Here is a 20,980-nt window from a genome sequence, read left to right on the forward strand (position 1 = left end):
GGATCATTAGCAATTGAGATTGCAACCTGGTTGTCCACAAAAATCTGTGCGCTTTCTTCTTGTTTCATATGCAAATTTGTCATAATTTTCCTGATCCAAAGAGCTTGATTCACTGCAGCAACAACAGCTACATACTCTGTTTTTGCAATTGATTGAGCTACAACTTCTTGCTTTTTAGAACACCAAGAAAAGACTCCAAAACCAAAGGAAAAACAGTAACCAGAGGTGCTTCTCATGTCATCAATACAACCTGCCTAGTCACTATCAGAATACCCATGGAGCTTAAAATTATGAGAATGAGAGTACATTATACCATAGTCTAAAGTGCCTTTAACATATCTAATAACTCGTTTGGCAGCTTGAAGATGAACTTCACTAGCACAATGCATGAACCTTGAAAGTATATTTACTGCAAACAAAATGTCAGGTCTGGTTGCAGTAAGATATATTAAGCAACCAATCAAGCTTCTGTAATGCATTTCGTCAACTTTATCAGCTCCATCATCCTTGCTAAATTTCTCCTTTTGGTTCATTGGAGATGTAGTGCTTTTGCAGTCCTCCATATGAAACTTCTTGAGTATTTCCCTTACGTACTTCTTTTGGTGTATGAGGATTCCATCATGATCTTGTTTCACCTCCATTCCCAAAAAGAAACTCATCAAGCCAAGATCTGTCATTTCAAATGCTTTAAGCATTTCAGCTTTAAACTCCTTTATGAGTTTCTCATCACTTCCTGTCACAAGTAAATCATCAACATAGAAAGCAATAATGATTAAATTTGCATCTACCAATTTCTCATATAATGCAGCCTCACTCGGACTTTTGACAAATCCAAGATCTTGAAGATGATCATCTATCCTGTTGTACCAGGTCCTAGGAGCCTGTTTAAGACCATATAATGCCTTTTTCAACTTGTAAACTTTCTGCTCCTCTCCTTTGATTTGAAACCCCTCAGGTTGTTCTACATAAATCTCCTCCTGCAAGTAACCATTTAGAAAGGCAGATTTTACATCTAAATGATAAACTTTCCACCTTTTATGTGCAATTAAGGCAAGTAGCATTCTAATTGTATCAAGGCGTGCAACTAGAGCAAAGGTTTCTAAAAAATCCACTCCAAACATTTGAGCATAGCCTTTCACCACCAACCTGGCCTTGTATTTATTTATAGAACCATCTGGATTAAGTTTGGTTATATAAACCCATTTTACCCTTATAGGTTGTTTGTGTTGAGGTCTGTCCACTAGCTCTCACGTGTCATTTTTTTCGATCATTTTCAACTCTTCCTTCATAGCATTTATCCACTTGTCATCCTTTTTAGCTTCTTCAAATTCTGCAGGTTCTAGGACAACTACATTACTCTTTTGATGAATCTTAGATAAAGATCTTGTACCTCTGACAGGAATGTCATCTACATCATCATCAAGGAACTGTGGGATTTCAGGCAGCTGCTTCCTTATTGGTTCATCCCAACTCCATTGTTGATCTTCCATAAATTTGACATCTCTACTCACCAGAATTTTCCCATTTTGAGGTTGGAAAATTCTGTAAGCTTTGGAGGTGTTGTTGTATCCAATGAAACTCCGGGTTCTGCCTTCTTATCAAGTTTGTCCCTTTTAACCTGTGGAACATAAGAGAAACAAACACAACCAAAGATTTTTAGATTTTGTAAATCTGGTTTGTAACCAAACCAACCTTCAAATGGAGTTTTTTTGTGCAAAACTCTTGTAGGTAGTCTATTCAGCAAAAATATTGCAATGTTTAAAACCTCCGCCCATAGCTCCTTTGGCAACTCCTTTTCATGCAGCATACACCTTGTCATCTCCATGATACTTCTATTTTTTCTCTCACTCACACCATTTTGTTGTGGGGTGTAAGGTACGGTGAGTTGGTGCTCAATGCCAGCTTCTTCACAAAATTTATCAAAAACATCATTTTTGTATTCCTTCCCGTTGTCAGACCTTATTGTTTGTAACCTGCAATCACTTTGTTTCTCCACCAATGCTTTAAATTTCCAGAAAATATTAGCAACCTCAGTCTTGGATTTAAAGAAATAAATCCAACAAAATCTAGTATAATCATTCATAAATGTAATATAGTATTTATTACCATTTAAAGATGATAATCTCTGAGGTCTCCCAACATCTGTGTGAACTAATTCTAGCTTTTGAGTTGCTCTCCAAGTTGATTGAGGAAATGATTTTTTGACTAGCTTATCATATTGGCAAGTCATGCAATCGGCTAACTTGTCTTCAAGCATTGACACACCTTTCACCAAGGCATGTTTTTGCATGTATAAAAGTCCAGCAAGATGGAAGTGTCCGAGCCTTTTGTGCCATAGTTCAACATTGGTGGTCATGCTTGAAAAAGCTATTTTCTTCTCCTCCATTAGATTTAGAGCATAGCTTTTAGCCCTCATTTTCACCCTGAATACGTCTTTTCCTTTTGCATCTTTGATCAAGCACCAATTTTCTTCAAATATAACTTTGAAGCCTTTCTCTACAAGCTGAGCAACACTAAGTAGATTTTGATCAATGTCAGGCACATATAAGGCATCAGAGATATATTTCAAACCTGTCAAGCTTTCAATAGCAACAGTCCCTTTTCCCTTGACTGAGATGAAATCACCATTTCCAATTTTTACTTTGGAAACAATGGTTTTGTCAAGTTCTTTAAAGAGGTTCAGGTCATTGGTCATATGGTTTGTGCAGCCGCTGTCTATTAACCATGAATCACTGGAACTATTGCTTATGGCAAAGCATGTTGCGACAAAGAGTTGCTCATCTTCTCGTTCCTTCGCAACCACCTTTGCTTCCTCTGATTTGGACTTACATATTTGCTCTACATGTCCCATATTGTCATAATTTCTGCACTTGACATTTGGCCTCCACCAACATTTTCTTTCAGGATGATTTGTCTTTTTGCAATACGGACAAGGAGGAAAGGTCTCACCTTGCTGCTTGTTGGAGCCTTCTGGTTTTTTGTTCCTCCATTTGTTGTTCTTCTTGTCTTTGCCACCTCTTGAATTTTGTGCTTTCGTATGAAACGCACCTTGTACCACCTCCTCTTGTTTCATCATTCTTCTCTACTCCTCGGCTTGTAGAGCATTTATGAGTTCTCCCAAGGTGATGGTTGATAGGTCTTTAGACTCCTCCAATGCTTATATCTTTGATTCATACTTCTTGGGTATAGTGACCAGGATTTTTTGCACTATTCTTTCATCAGGAAAGTCCTTCCCAAGAAGCCTCACTCTATTTGCTATGCCTAACAGTTGGTCAGCGTAGCCTTTAATTGTTTCAGTCACTTTCATGCTCTGCATCTCGAATTCTCTGCCCAAGTTGAGTACTTGCAAGCCTTTGGTTCTTTCACAACCTTGATATTCTGATCTGAGATAATCCCAAATCTGTTTGGCAGACTTGAAGTTCATAATTCTTGTAAAAATAATTTTTGACACAGCAGAGAAAAGGCAATTTTTAGCCTTAGCCTTTTTGGTCTTCCTTTCTCTATGATTCTTCATCTGAGCCACCGTTGGATTTAAAGGTAGTTCAGGAACATCATAGTTTTCTTCTACTGCCTCCCAAAGATCCAAAGCTTCAAGATGAGTGATCATCCTTGTAGTCCATAATTCGTACTCCTCACCATCAAAAATTGGTGGTAAACTTGTTGTGTATGATGTTTCTCCCTCCATTACGATTTCTCTCAACTCACAGATCCCTTAAAGATAAGAGCTCTAGATACCAATTTGTTGTTTTTTGTTAATAACAACAGGCAGGAATATTAAAGAATGAAAGGGAGCATAAAGAAAGAAATTGAGACTGCAAAGGCTTGTTTTATTCTAATATGAAGCAACATATTTAAAAATATGGAAAAGAAAGTAACTACTAACAGAAAGATAACACCACTAACAGATCATGCCTAGAGAATAGGATCAAAACTGCTTTATCTATCGGTCAACATGACTTTTATTTTTCCTAAAAAATAGCATAAAAATCTTATCTACTATATTTTGTTAGACAGTTCCAACAGCCACATCTTAACAGCTTCGAAGCATCCGAAGAAACACTTGAAAGTCAATTGCCAAAGTTATGCATCAATAAGGATGTCCGCCACCAAGCCAAACTATTTGAACAAACTTGATAGAAGGCAAAAAAGAAAAGAAAAAAATTGATCAGCATAAATTTCTACGGTAAAAAAGTGGACCTATCTCCACACAAAAAAATCGCCATCTATGTGTGTGATATAAGGAATTTAACTACCTACTGCATTGGAGCAGAAACTAGGGCTCACTAAAATAAAAACACATCCATTCATTGTACATGGAAAGAAATTTTCAAATTTAACGAGGATCTATAACAGTAACACATGTATGAATTGAAGGCAAAGGCTACGGTGGATCACTTGAAAGGAGATCTATTATGGAAAATAATTTCCAGCCGTTAGATTAAATGATTATTATAGATCAACACACACGGGATCCCGTAATCTCTCTTAGTAATTTCTTCAGTAGCTTACCATTCTCTGCCTTTTCCCCCTCCTCCCTCCGGCGGCAACGTTCAATTAACTCAATCCCTTTGACCACGGTCCACTGCAATGTTCCTTATCATGAAACGCCTTTGTACCTTGCTGTCCGACCTCAGTGACGTCTTCGCTGCTAGCGTCCTTAAACAGTCGTCACCAACGCAGACCAACATCATCCCCCTCCGCACCTCCATCTCTGACCACCCTTCCCTCCACCGTCCCCCGCAATGGCAGCTGGGAATGGACCTCCCGGACTAGTTGGACCTCTTCTTTGGGTTCCAAACCACAACGTCTACAACCAGCGCGAGCACCTTGCCAACACCCAGATGTGCCTCTCGGATCCAATGAACGTTCCGAAGCCATCCATTCGACCCGATTTGAATTTGCACTCGTAGGTCACTCCAGAAGGCCACCAGAATTTTCCTCGTAGCCTCATCGATTATTGGATGCAGGACACCCTTAGGGAAATCGAGGAGGCCAAGCTCGCCGGAGACACGCCGCTGCCGTTAGTGAGGTGGTAAGGTCGTGGAGTGAGGCTTGTGGTCCCTAATAGAGAAACGGTGCTGGTCTTTGAATTTAGGGTTTTAATTTGCAAAACAAATCAATAGAATTTTAAAATAAGGGTACCCTAGACTGAGAGAGGCAGTTCACATTCCCTCTCGCATTCTACATCGGTTCTACAAGAACCGATGTCGTAATGCATTTTCAAAGACGGGTTTATCAAAACCGTCTTAAAAATTTTCCAATTATTTACAAAAATACCACCGCTTTACTTACGACATCGGTTTTTATACAACCGATGTAAAACCTACATCGTAAAATATCATTTTTGTGATAGTGAATTCATATGTAATCAGATGTCTATTCTATGTTAGCATTCATTGTAATTGTAACTACTCAACATTTTTCTGTTTCTTTGAAGTTTATGAACATTATTAACGTTTTTTAGTATAAATATAATGACTCTTAAACACTGGGTCGCAACCTACCGTACGACGGGCGTACGGGCAAAAAGCAAACAGGTACGTCTTCTAAAAAGAAAACTCGTGGGAGTCGCCACCAATATTTATTTAAGGAAAATGTTACAAAAACCAAAAAGAGGTCTGTATTTTGAAAATAAGGATTCGGGAGTTGTTTACACATAGGGAAGTTATTAGCACCCCAAGCGCCCATCATAAGGGATGACAACCTTTAATCGAGTGTGCACAACGTGACTTCAAAATTATTTACTTTTCCCTTTTTATATTTTTTTATTTTTTTGGGGTCGATAAGGGGTTGCCCTTGCTCCTACATATCCTTAGGTGCGATGAGGAATTCAGACCTACGTAGTTCTTTAAAGTGAGAAAATTTGTGTGTTGAGTTGGTTTTATGCTTTTGAAAGATTCATTTTTTATTACAAACAAGAATGTCGTTAAGGCGTTGGACCTTGAAATGATCTCAAGTGATTTTTTTGATGGAGAGAAGTTTAGTTATGAGTTGGTTTTATTTTGGTTTTGTTTATCAACTTTTAATTTCTTTAAAGACAATTTTACGGCACTAGTGATCGGTTAGGATTAAACTTTACAAAAAAATGAGTTTACTGATGATAAATGGAGAAGATGAATACACATAATAACAGAGGGAACCCCTAAGGATACATAGATTATATTCAACTCTTTATAACAAAACTAACCGATTATTGTACGAGGAACACAGAACAAGAAAACGATGTAGGGAATGATCACGGTCGTGATTCGGTAGCGCCTCGACTTCACTTTTCTTCCTTCTTCCTCTTTTTTCTCTCTTTCTCTTTCTTTTTCTCTCAACTCCTGAACCTTGGTACCCCTTAACCCCCCCCCCCCCTCATCATGGCTATTTATAGGGAAAAAGCCATTTTGGGGTAGTTGAAGCTCGCCCAGACGAATTGATGCTTAGCTCTAAAGGAATGAGCTCGCCCAGGTGAGCTAGGCTCTAGAAAAATAAAAATAAAAAACCCTTTTGCCCTCTTCCTTGGTATCCTTTTGTTTTCTTGATCAAAACACTGAGTGATTCCTTGCTTCGTGTTGTAACAGGTGTCAAACACCATAATTCGACTAGCAAAAATTAAAATATCAGCGAACTATAATCCCCAGACGAAATTAAGATCTGACAACTGACAATTGAAAAAAAAGCATCCTCTACCAAGACATCTTGATTACCTTGATGATATTGACAAGAAAATAGATTAATCATATTTTAGGAGCAAAAATAAGGCAGTAAATCTTCATTGAAGTTAGTAACAAGCTTTTGAAATCATCATAAAGTCTATGAAAAGTGTACCAGCTGAAGAATCAAATATTCCAATAGATGCACATTACTTTGAGCAAATTTAGAAACTAAAGATAAGGACAAAAAAACATTTTTATATCAATTCATCAGGCAAAGTGATTATATACCACCAACTGAATTATATTGATCCAACAAAAATGTAAACCATTGTTTCCTGGCCGAAATCTGAAATTAAATACACTATTTTACCTAAAATGAATTGAAACATGCACTAAAGCCAATAGTTTAGCACCCTATCAGCTAATAGCATAAGATGGACATTATAAATAGTAGGGTCTAACATAGTCTAATAAACAACATTGAAGAAGCATTTAGTCCAACAAATCACTTATTTTCCATTCTCATCCATGATTATCAATCCTTGGCAATGATTGTACCTGCATGGAACAAAAGTTTGACAATATTTCAGTAAACAATAGCAAGTTGAAACAGCCAGATGAAAAAACTTAATTAATTGACATGCATACCAATCTAGAAAGTGATCCAAGCGTTGTAGAACATGAAAGAAGATTAAAGCATATATGCTTCCATGACAAAACATCCAGCTCCCTACACAATTTCCCACAAAAATAATTCCAAAGTGATTTAATGCACCATTCCTTTCCAATTTTAAAAATTATACATGTTATTGTTGGGTTAGTAATTAGATCCCGACAATTTCAATTAGATCTAATTATTACAGTAGCAAAAACCTTTTCACTTAAAAAATTAGACTTATTTTGAAAATAAATATTATACATTATCCAAATAACAAAAAATGGGCAAGAAATATTCCTTATACCTCATCAACGAGAATCTTAACAAAGTTGAATTATTTCATCTGAAACATTGTCCATTGTCAGATACTTTGACTTCAGCATTTCCTCATTTTTAACTAAATATAAGTAAAAAAAATAAAAAAAATAAGAAGCGAGGTTGAAAAGCTACATCTATCATTTAAGCATTAACCAGTATATGATAAAATCTCTAATAATGATCGTGAAACCACTACTAAAAAAAAGACTTTTTACGACGGTTAATAAGTACATTTAACGACGGTTATCAACCGTCATTGTTTAAAACAACGTTAAAACGAAATCAGTTTTTACGACGGTTATTATAATAACCGTCTTTGAATGTAAGAACCTTTCAAAGACGGTTATTATCTAATAACCGTCTTTGTATGCTATGTTAAAGTTTACATTTAAAGATGGTTATTTGCTAATAACCGTCTTTGAACTGTGTGTCAGAATAGGCATTCAAAGACGATTATTAGCTAATAACCGTCTTTGAATGTTGTATCAAAGTTTACATTCAAAGATGGTTATTTGTTAATAATCGTCTTTGAATTATGTGTCAGAATAGGTATTCAAAGACAGTCATTAGTTAATAACCATCTTTGAAAGGTATGTCAGACTTTACAATCAAAGACGGTTATTAACAAATTACCGTCTTTGAAAGCTGTGTCAAAATAGGCATTTAAAGACGGTTATTTGCTAATAACCGTCTTTAAATGCTGTGTCTTTCAAAGACGATTAATTGTTATTAACCATCTTTGAATGTTGTACCAAATTTTAGATAGAGCAGTACAATAAATAGGTTTACCACAAATAACCATATATGCTGAATCATTGTCAACCAGTTTCAACTATTAGTTTGTGTTTAATAATCATAATTATCTTAAAAATTCATATGAACTGAATCAAGGGACTGAACATGGAAAGCAGTGGACTCCGATAATAGCTCAGCTTTAACCATAACATCCAAAAAGGGTTCAGTCTCAGAAATCTAATCATTGCAACCTACAAAAAGCTAAAAATACAGCTACAGATGCTAATTACATTGAAATGTTGTGTATATTTATATTTATATGTTTAATTAGCATAAAATATTTGATGTTGCTTATTACAGTGGTGTGCAGATTCCTAACAGAGAAAATGAAAGTTGTTATTTAGATATGAATGCATCACAAAAAAAAATCTTGAAAGTACAAAAAATTATTATCTGAAAATGAACTAATTAAAGACGTTTATTAGGTATCTACTTATGTCAAAAAAACATAAAAAAAAAGGTGTTCCACTCTTTGAAAAGAAAGAAAATAAAACGAAATCTTTAGTCAATTGTTTGTCATCCTAAGCTACTTACTTTCACTAGCATGCACACATATTCGATGGACACAAATTCTAAGCATGTCTTTGATCCTTATACTATGTACTTTTTCTCTCACCCTTGCAAATAATCTCAATTCTTATACACGTAGTATTTTTTTTTCTCACAATTTTTTTTAATGACAATTATGTTCAAGTTACAATTAAGCACTAAATTAAATATGAATTTTTTTTAAAAAATAATTTAAATCTTAATTGATCATATTATAAAAGACTTTTGTCTCCTACTTTGCACATAATCTCTATTATTCCTATATACCTTTTCTCAACTCCGACCTAGTTGATCATGTTATTTATTTTAGATATAATTTTGTGCGAAATACTATTTAACACTAAATATAAACATCTTTTTTAAAAAAACTTAAGCCTTAATTTACCACCTTATAAAAAGATTAAATTAATTCTGAATCCCTATACACTACTAGTATAGTATAGTCTCACACACGCAAGTCGGAATAATTGACAAAATTATCTCCTAAAATTATGAAAAAAGTGTTTAAAATTATTAAAATATTATCTTAATTAGTTCTTAATTAAAATCAACAAAGAATAGTCATTTCAGTCCAAAAATATTTATCATATTATTCTTTAAAGTTACATATATAAAATAATAAATTTCAACATATTAAGTTGCAAAGAATCATTTTTTGGTTCCCTTGATCATCTTAGACCATCAAAATGAGATGCAAAGAAACACGTGAAATACACTAATATACAAAACATGAAGAGAGACATAGAGAGTAGTGAGGCAGAAACATAACACACAAGACTGCAACGGCAGCCAAAGGCACTATTGATTCTAACATTTGTTGGTGCCAACACTCTACACGATAAAAGCTTCCAATCTCTTACCATTTTTAATCCTTGTTTTTCTCTTTCCCTTCTTAATCCTTTACCAATTTCTACATATTGCACCAAATTGCTATATATGCACCAAATTGCTATCCGCATTTGAGACTGGAAAAGTCAAGCTTTTTTGTAAAACAAAACTTCAAGCGGAAATTTAAGATTGTACGAGTATATATAGAAGTGGATGGATTATGAAGGTAGCTGAATCAAATGCTTTAGCTCTATCAATTTTTTTAAAGGAAAGTGAGCATTGGCTAGAAGGGAAAGACTAGAGAGCAAAGAAGGATCAGGAAGGCCCCTTATAGGGATAGCTTCATTTTATTTTAATGGTTATCAGATCCAGAGTTGTAGTTGCACTATCTATATGCTATGGGAACTAAAATCAATATATAAGAAACCATATAGAGCACTAAGTCACAGCTAGATTCCATCTATGTTGTCCAAATATCTATCAATTTTCTAAATGTTCCCATGTTCAATAGAAAAAAATTGGAATGTTGTACCTCTGAGAAAAAATAATCCAAACTCAGCTTATAAGAAAAAAAATAATGTTGTATCTATCAATTTTCTATCAATTGGAATGTTGCTTCCCTCTGGCTTTCAGAGCAGTAGGAATTGTTAAATGAAACATCATAATACATTAATTGAAATATACCTTTCTTGGAATATATCTCATAGAATATTATTGCCAGAAACAAAAATGGGCATATTATAATTATAATAGCAAAACAAATTCAGGGTGGGGAGGGAAGGGGCATTGCAGTTTATCAGGGTCCATAACTGAGAATATACCTAAGTAATCCAATAACCGGTTGTAAAGCTCCAACGAGAATAACTTCTTTCTTTATATTAAGTTCATTCACCAACCACAAACTTATTGTATTTTTTCAAAAAAAAAATATTGAACTAGAAAAGCTTAAAATACAATTAGCAAAGCAATGAGCCAATGATGACGTACCTCAAGATCACAATAACTCGGCTAACGTCACAGCTGCGTCAATGCATACATATATTAATCAATTGTCATTTATAAATGCACATGATCCAAATAATACCATCAAGACATATGAATTGCCAGCTACTATATAATTTAGTAGTAGTATTTTTTAAATCGGAATATCATCACACTTGCAAGTAAGATCAAAGACAATTGGAAAAGTTATTTATAGTCAATTGCTATATTATCTTATTTTTTTTTAAAAAAAATACAATAAACTCTAGTTTAGTCAATGTATATATTGACAATTGACTATCAAAAGGACCTAGCTTGCTCTAGATATATATATTGACAATTTGGCTTATATAGCCTAATTAATATCATTTATATTACTATAAATTTTTATATATTATTTTGGATAGCAGATGCTTATGATTAGAAATATGCATGCATATACTTTATGCTTAATACTGGATGAGTAATTTATTTGACATGTGGATATTTTAATTGGAATCACGAATCGGCAATATAGTAGCATTATTATCATATTTTATTTTGTTGCTAATGCATAAGAATATAAAGAAGAATCACAATTATTTTACTGATTTATACCTAAGTAAATTATTTTACTGATTCAAATCTCTTGACTAAACAGAGGGATTATATCAAATTCAACAAGTATAATTCAAAACCAAATATGTAGGCAAAAAAATAAAATTTATAAGGCCTTCTTTTGTTTTGCTAGAAAACTCAGCTTAAGAACATAGCAATAGTATTCCCCTCTGTAGCTTGTTATGTTATATTATGTGAGAGTTGAAGAGGTTCAGCATAGCAGTGCATAATATGAATTCACTCAAGCAGTCCAATTTGTACAAATGATTCATTCAAGTAGTTGTTGGTGCAATAAAGTTTCATTCAGTCATTTTATCAAGCAATTTGCAAACAGTAACCCTGTCCGTGATACCAAAAAATAGCTCTAACAGCTTTGAAACCAAGTTAGTTCAAACATAAAAGCAACAAAAAATAATTATAATATGAAATGAAGCATACAATACAACAACAACATCAAAGTAGCAAAGACGCAAAACCAACAATATAGTTAAGCCCAAGTGATTCATACCCACAAAAAGAGACGTGTTGATGTTTGTGGAGCTTTCCTTGCACGCAACATGCCACGGTAATTGACCATGTTCAGTCTTGCTAAATAATGAGTAGCATAAAAAGGAGAAACACAGTCATTAATAATTCATTTCTTCAACATTATAGAGTACAATATACGCATTTTCAATTTTTTACTCATCATTCCAAATCTTGTACACGACTACCCGAGCACAAAATTATCAATCTAGAAATGAGGAAAAAGGCTTGGTGTTGCCCTGCATTGCTGAAAATATAAATATACATATAAACGAGAATGTTAAACATCTTTCTAAAGTAGAAAAAAAATAGTGAATGTAAGATGGTATACCAAGAAGGCGCGGAGCTTGGACTCATCCAGATCGCACTGATTGGAACCTTTGACACTGCTGGTGACGTCGAGGAGGCGGTGGCCGCCCTCGGGGATGAAGGCATTGGCGTAGAGGGAGAGCCCGCAGAGGCAGAAGGCGGCGGAGAGCGTGACGTCAACAGGGAACAACCGGGGGAGCGTCGCGAGAAGGAGGCAGAGGAGGGTGGAGAGTTGGGAGAGCGAGGCGGAGACGGAGAGGCATTTGGCCTTTGGAGCGAGGAGCGAGACGCGGGCGAAGCCTCTAGAGGGATTGGGGGTTAGGGTTCCTGGCTGCGCTGCGCATGGACCACTCTCACATATATATCTAAGTCTTTTGTTTTAATTGAGATAACGACGGTCTTTTATTAAGACTTGTTGTTATTGTTATCAGTAACACACATTCTAAGGCGGTTTTTTTAATAACCGTCTTAGAATGTGTCCTTTTTGTAAAATAATTACAAAAATGCCACCGATTAATTTTTTAAGGCGGTTCCAAAATAATCGTCATAGATCCGTTGTCGTAAAATCCCACATTTTTAGTAGTGAACAGTACATGAGAATATCTACGTAAACTTTTTCACATTATAGGAAAAAAAACTTTTCACATAACCTTGATGAAAGTAGAAAAGGAATAAAAAACCACTAACAATGCATTAAAAAACTTAGAATTAATTTGATAGGGGTCGCGCGAACGCAAGCCCCCACTACCACAAATTATGATATAGGGTCTCCTACTTGAGGATACCTTAGATAGACACCCCTCCAAAGTGCAATGGATGTCATCAATCTAGGCCTTGAATGTTCCTGATCATCCATTGACCCTAACCAGGTAAGTTTAAATGTCATAATCAAGATTAATTTATAAGCTTTCCTCTAATGACATCCTTCATTTAAACAAGATGCGAGACTCAACCACAGTACAAAGTTAGCACCTTATGATGGTTTGAGCTATTCATCTTATTATTACTTCTCTTTTATTTGTACCACATCACATTTGTTGATGATTTGGTTATTATTCACAACCTGATGCATTGCAACTATGCATCAGATTAAAAATGTATTAATAGTTTTTCTTTTAAAAAAAAGTTGCTTCTACTAATTAAAAATAAATAAATAACAATATTTACAATGTGCCTCTTATTCAGGAATAGAGATAGGAATGTTGTTTTCACTCATACGGTCATACCCTCAGGGAAAGAAACAACTGTGTTGATTGGTTAGCCGAAATCGGTTTTGATTTGGATACTATTTTTGGTCCAATTGCACGGCTACAACTTCTTTTAGTTGCGGATGTTATAAGCATATTTTTTGTTAGTGGTTCTTGGTTTTCCTGCTTTTGGATTTCTCTTGTATTCCCGCCGATAATAAAAAGATGAAGCATATCTACTAATTCAAATTGTGTAAACTTCACTGCTGGATTTGGATTAGTTTAATTTTTCACAAAAATAACTTTGACGCATTAATCTTGCTCCATATATTTTAACTATAAGTTTTTCTAAATAAAATATGTGATATAATTTCTTGAATGTGAATCTGATGAATAAATAAGTTATATAGACAAAAATATATAACAGTCTAAATTGACATATTGTTGTACTAACTGCTCTCATAAATTCTAACAACTATTTAGCTAACAAATGGATTTTATGGATTTCTCATCGGACAGGCAATAGGTGTAGGTATTAGAGCCAACAACATTACTCCTTAATAAAGTTGTGATTCAATAAACCCTTTTCTAATTCTTGAGAAGTACTTGTCCCACTAATAATCCTTCAAGGCTTAAAATAAAACATATTCATCCAAACAATAAATAAAGGGGTAAAGCGAAAAACTAGATGGGGAAATTGTAAAGCAATGATCTAATAACAAAATTGTAAACAAACTGAAATAGAACAGCAAAAATTATAAACTTGACCAAAGAGCAATTTTGGAAAATCTTGAATCTTCAAAAAGGAGCAGAAAGTGTGACACCCTCTACCTTGATATACATATAAATAAGAAAAACATATAAAAATACGGAATTTAATTAAACCAACTTTATCAGATCGTGCACACAAACTCATGTGATAAAGGGTCACATTCGCTTCACTATTACCAAATAAGCTTTATTAAAAACATATTCGACTCAGAACAAGGCCGTCAAAGTTTACAAAAGAAATCTTGTTAAACAATGAAAAAATAAAGTAATATAACATCATGCAATTGAAATAAAAAGGCATGCCCCAATGTCACATCCTATCTGAGCATTGTATCTCAGCGTCCTCTAGCACAAGGTTATTTAAAGTCATCTACTCCCACAAACACAAGGTTCGAGATCATCACAGGGTCCAAACACAAATAACACGCAAGGAGTGAGTTATCACATTTCTAAATAAAATACAGATAAACAAATACATAATCAATATAAATTATAGAAGTATTTATAACATAGCTCAACTTAATACAATCTACATTACTTCACCACTTTATCATTTAAAATTCATTTTTAATCACCAATCACGTTACACATGAATCACACACTCGAGTTAAGACGTAACAACACTCATCAATTTCATGATAAATAATTCACAGGCGTTATGCAACATTTATACTAAGACTTAAACTTATATGCAATGTGATACCATGTCAGAAAAAAACCACACTGGGACGCTTAGGAATACATAACAAGACACACCACACAATGGGTATGTCAGGTCATTCTCACTAAGTAAACTCATAAGGTAACTAGTCAGGATCAGTCTGTTTTGCGAGAATGCTCAAACCATATGGGATCAACATAAGTTTAAAGGAGCACTTAAACCAAGTGTCTTTACCCTCAAGACCTAGATTCTGAAGAATCCGTTAGGACCTTATCTTCCTGATTCAGGTCCAACCCCTAAAACAATTTTTGCACGCAGACACTGCTCATGAATTATACAATTCCCATGACCCCACACTCGTGTTTCAAACATGTTTAACACATTGTGCTACAATTTAACACTTTAGGTTCCTAACTAGGAATCCTACACTTTCCCTTTAACACGACACCTAAACACTTTTCTCATAGTAAACACCAGTCGGGTTATTGTATAATTCACAGCTCACAACACAAGTATTGTCACATCAAGTTTTAACCACACACTTATTCACAACCAAGTTTCATGTCCACAATTTTAACATCTCACAATCCACCATCACATGTTTACGTGTATCGCACAAATCAACGCATGTTCAAATTTTCACTTACTCAATCCCAATAACAATGTTGTGATCTCAAAGCAACATGTTATCTCAATATTCATCACATATTCAATTTATCACTTACACATATTTTTAATCACAATTTCATGATCTCAATATTATAATCATACATGAAGAATTACAATATAATAAACATCCCAAAATAAACCCTAATTTGATCCCCTAAGGATCCCTACACATGTTTATTTTAACCCCAATTGCAATAAATTCATCTCTTACCTCTAAGCGGGCTCACGTGTGTAGTCCGTTAGTGATAGTAGCATCTCTAGCGGTTCCCCAAGTTTGCTCTTTTTTTTTGTTTGTTTGTTCTGTTAGAATTTTCAAGCGTTAGAGAGAAAGAGAAGGGATTGAAACCTCCAATTCACTGTCTGCATGTGATGAGACATTTTCCCTCCACAGACATTACTTTTTAAATCCCAACAGTGAATATGTATGGATTTTCATTTCAAACATGGTGTCCAACTTTGACAATGATCCAATAGTTAACGCGTCCAAAATTGTAGTTTTATTGGGATAGTTTTGGTTGTATGCGGGAAAAACAAAGAGTTATGTACAAGGGACATTCCCCTCATCATAGATATTTTTTCGAAAATCCCAAGGGCTATATGAAAAAATAAGTTATGAACATGGTGTTGAAATTTCATGATAATCCAATGATTAACAAGTCCAGGATCGACATTTTACTCAAACAGGTTTAGGTGTATACGGGGAATAAGAGTTATAACTACGGAACTCAGGGCCTATTATTTACTCTACTTTTCTTTATTTTATCATTTTATAAAAAGAAACTTTCTTTTAATCCTTATCAAATGAATAAATAAAACATTTTTTAAGGATATATATTTATTTTATTTACCTTAAAACTATTATTTTATTTAATAAAATTATTTCTCCTTATATATTTAATTATAAAAACTTTATTTTTTTTCTAAAACTCTATTTATTTTTAAATAAAATCTTTTTAAATTTATTTTACGAAAAATTGAATGTTACAGAAACTAACCTTTTCCCAAAATTAAGATGATTTTGCAACAAAACTAGGAAGGGTCCTTGATGAGATCTCACCCCGAAACTTTGTCTATCAACACATATCACTCTTTCATCAACTCTTATCCTAATGTTTGAGCATGAAGGTTTTGTTTGTCTTTTGTAATAGATCTACAGGTTGCTTTTGGAGGTAAGCAACATTTATTTATGCATTCTCCACTCTCTTATCCTTCTCTTCAGATTCTAATTTTGGCTTATCCAAAGTTTCTGACAAAATTAAGTCTTCCCTTTTAGTTGTTTTATCTCCATCCAAGCTTTCTCATCTTTTTTCTTTAAAGTTGGACACTTCCTCTTTTGAAACTTCCCCATTACACCTTAAATTAATAACTTTATGAAGCTGGTTACTCAAATCATGGAGAATGTAATTGATGTTAGCAAGAATTTATACGTTCATAAGCTTTCTTTTTGGGTGGAAAAAAAAATCAGCAGACCTTAGAATTTTATAAGCCTTTTTCCACTTAGTTACCAAGACATTAATATTTTGATAGTATCAATAAGTTGTTGTCCCCCTTGACCCTCCATGAGCAAAAAATTTAAAAGGGAGGTCATCAAAGTTTCGATCCTATTACAAGAACTAAAATCTTTTCTGTTATATAAAGCTTTTCCAACAACATATGACCAAAACAGACTGAAAAGCTCCTTAAGAAAATTGTGTTGTTCAACAGTCACTTCCATTAGATAATCAAAAAAAACTTTAAACAATATTTAACTAAATTAAAGGGGGTTGCGCGAACACAAGCCCACACTGCCATACATTATGATGTAGGCTTTCCTACTTGAGGAGACCTTAGATTGACACCCCTCCAAAGTGCAATGGAGGTCATTAGTCTAGGCCATGGACCTTCATGGTCATCCATTGACCCCATCCAGGTAAGTATGATTTAATGTAGCTAGTCAAGTTTAATTTATAAACTCTCATCTATCAACGACCTTCATTTACATATGATGTCGGACTGAACCAACCACACTAAAATTTGCTATATCTTAATCTTGCTACTATAAAATTTGAACTTAGTTTACTACTTTTTTCTTATTTTCTCTACATTGCACTACATATCAAGACATTTTACTTTTTTCATCATGTGGGAATTAGTTAATTCCCCTTTATCTACTTTTATCTATGCGGGTGGAAAAAACGTTTAATCATTTTTTTATATAGAAGAAGTGTGTTTTTTTGGAATTGTCATATGATTAGTATAGTTTTAAGCAAATTTGGATTTCTATATACCCACTTGTGTGATATGTGACACCCTCTACCCCATACATATATGTACTAATAAAAGGAAAAGAAAATCATAATTAATCAAAAAAATTAAAACATATTTAAAAAAATCCTTTCAATAGGGTAAAAGGCTCACATTCCCTTTCTTTTACATCATATTCAAACTTGTCCAAATAAATAATAAAGTCATCTTGACTCAAACAAGATCGTCTAAGACTTCATACAATTAATATAGAAACCTATACCCCAATATCACATCCTATCAGAACATTGTGTCATGACATCCTTCAACACAAGGTTCCTTAAAGTAATTCACCTAGTCATCTGCTCCCCCAAACACAAAGTTCAAGATCATCACAGGATCCAAACACAAACAACACACAGGGAGTAAGTTATCACATTCCTAACTAATGGAGAGAAACAAGATAACATGTAGGTATAAATATCATACAAACAAAATAAAACTTACTTAAATATAGCTCACGTCATTTCATCATTTTGTCACCCAACATCACATCACAACACAACATATCTCATTCATTTTCACAACATTCACGTACTCAAGGGTCAAAACACAATATCACCAAGTCAATCAACATCGATCAATGCAAAAACGTTATGTAACATCTACACTAAGACTCAATCCTATATGCAATGTGGTACCATGTCAGTGAAAATCCTCATCGGGCGCCTAGGAGTACATGACAAGACAAACCACACACTAGCAAGTTAAGTCACTCTCACTGGGTAAAATCATAGGGAAACCAGTTAGGGTCACGTTGTTTTGCGAGAATGCTCCAACCATATGGGATCAACATAGGCTTAAAGGAGCACTCAAACCGGGTGTATTTACCCTCAAGGCCTACACTCCGAAGAGTCCATCAGGGCCTCTCCCTCCTAATTTAGGTCCAACACAGAAAACATTTTTGCACACAGACTCTATCTATGAACTGTACAAAACACACGACTCCTCAATTGTTCTCAAAATAGTTTTAACTTGTTGCCCTTTTTTATCAACCAATTTGCATCAAAACATCAATATTGTATTTATAAACATAAAGGAAAAAATTATAATTCAATAAAGATCCCAAAATAAATCCCAATTTAATCTTCTAAGGATCCCTACACATGTTCATTCTAATCCCAATTGCAATAAACGCATCTCTTACTTCTAAACGGGCTCACGTGTGCATTGTGACAACAATAGCGAAATCTTTAACGGTTTCCTGAGATTCCTCAAGTTTTTCCTCTGATTACTCTGATAGGGTTCCTAAATGTCAGAGAGAAGAAGGGTGATGCAATCCTACCCCCCAAGGGCATTGGATAGAAGACTCCAAAAAGATTGGGCCAAAGATGCAAGAGAAGGCCCTAGGATTCTCATGAGCCTTAGGGTAAATTTTGGGCCCATGGGCTAAGTATGAACCTACTTATCTTTGTACATATTAGATGAAGGTTTCATTAATTTTGGGTCTTTTATTTAGGGCTCGATAATGTAGGTAGGATACCCTAGAAATATAGGATTTTTCAGCCCTTGTATTTTAGGGCACCTAGACTAGTTTTTGTATTAGGGGTAGTTTTGTAATTTCACATGCACTAAGTGAATATTTGATGTGTGTGGTTGGAAATAAATTTAATTGAATTGGTAGAAGCCCAATCCAATTAAATTTTAGAGGGGGAGGTGAGCATTTGCTTACTACACCCCATTGCCACATCATATAGTCACACTTTGTGCATGTCCTTCATGCTTTACATTCCTCATGACACCTAAGCACACTTAGTGGAGAATCTTGGAATTGATCTTGGATTAGTGGTTTGAACCATAACTAAAATTCACTAGTCATAATTAGTGAAATTTTGGCTCCAAAGTTTGGCTCCACAAATTCAATTTCAAATTCAAGTAAAATTTGAATTGAAATTCAAATTTCCCTCCAATTTTGTGTGACACTTAGGCTATAAATAGAGGTCATGTGTGTGCATTTTTTTAACTTTGATCATTTGAAAATTAAACTTCAGATTTCAGAGCTCTATTAGAGCACAAAATTTCATGCTCTTCTCTCCCTCTCCCTTCATTCATCTTCTTCTTCCTCCAAGCTCTTATCCATGACCTCCTATGGTGGTGAGCTTCTTCTAGACTCATCTTCTCCTTGAAGTGGCGTCTCCTCTCTCTCTTCCTTCTCCATTCCGCTGCCATTCATCTTCCAAGAAGCAAAGGAATCCATTGATGAAGAAGATCCTAGGAAAACAAGCTCCAATGGAGCTTACATCAAAGGGATTGAGGCCTCCATTTTGTATTGCTTCATGAGATTCATTTTTCTCTCTCCATGAACATTATTTTGCAAATCCCAATGGTCAAGGTGTGCGTAATTGAATTGCGAACCACATATCAAAATTTCACGACAATCCAACGATCAACGAGTCTGGGATCGTAGTTTTACTAAGACAGATTTTTGTCTCTGCGGGAAGAGAAAAAGTTGCGATAAAAAGGGTTTTTCTCTTAGTGAGAATGCTCGGAATTGAGTTGCGAACTTGGTGCTCAAATTTCACGATGATCCAATGGTGAATGAGTCTGAGATCGGCATTTTTCTGAAACAGGTTTGGTGGTATGCGGGAAAATGAGAGTGTTTTGAGAGGAGGAGAAGGGAAAACGAAAGTAAGAGAAAGAGGAGGCATAAAGAGTATCATTAGTCTCAAAACTGACCTAAGATGTCCCTATTTATAACTAAGGTACTCATAGTCTATTATTTAGTTTTTTTATTATATTATAAAAAGGATCTCTATTTTATTTTCTATCAAATGAATAAATCAAATATTTTTTTTCTTCAAACCATTATTTTAATATAGTTATTTCTCTTTATTTATTTAATTATAAAAACCTCATCATTTTCTAAAACTTTATTTATTTATTTACTTTTACTAAAAATCCTTTTTAATTTATTTACAAAAAATGGGATGTTACATGATACTTCATTTTGTGATATATATATATATATATATATATATATATATATATATATATATATATATATCCAGAAAGTCATATGCTTTGTAAGAAACTTGTCTAGTTTGGGAAGAGTTTTTGATTGATAAAAAAGAAGAATCAAGTACATATTAATCAATATTAGATTGATTGGTCTAAAGTTATCGACCAAAAAGAGTTGCTTTTATTTACAAGTAGGCACAATGATGCATGTAATCATACAAATACAAACATTAGCAATGATTAAAAAAAT

At 34.3% G+C, this 20,980-nt stretch overlaps 1 protein-coding gene and 2 non-coding genes across 3 annotated transcripts; all 3 read right to left on the reverse strand.

The window, feature by feature from the left end:
• Positions 1 to 3,157: 3,157 nt before the first annotated feature.
• On the reverse strand, positions 3,158 to 3,685 carry LOC114397222. The gene has a single exon (XM_028359318.1). The coding sequence runs from the start codon at positions 3,683 to 3,685 to the stop codon at positions 3,158 to 3,160; it is 528 nt and encodes a 175-aa protein (XP_028215119.1).
• A 9,232-nt stretch (positions 3,686 to 12,917) lies between these two features.
• Positions 12,918 to 13,078, reverse strand: LOC114397861. Its single transcript, XR_003663477.1, has one exon. It is a non-coding gene; the product is annotated as a U1 spliceosomal RNA (small nuclear RNA).
• A 4,167-nt stretch (positions 13,079 to 17,245) lies between these two features.
• LOC114397849 lies at positions 17,246 to 17,406 on the reverse strand. The gene has a single exon (XR_003663466.1). It is a non-coding gene; the product is annotated as a U1 spliceosomal RNA (small nuclear RNA).
• Between the last annotated feature and the right edge of the window lie 3,574 nt (positions 17,407 to 20,980).

The sequence above is a fragment of the Glycine soja genome, chromosome 18 (genome assembly GCF_004193775.1).
Source record: "Glycine soja cultivar W05 chromosome 18, ASM419377v2, whole genome shotgun sequence".
NCBI lineage: Eukaryota > Viridiplantae > Streptophyta > Magnoliopsida > Fabales > Fabaceae > Glycine > Glycine soja.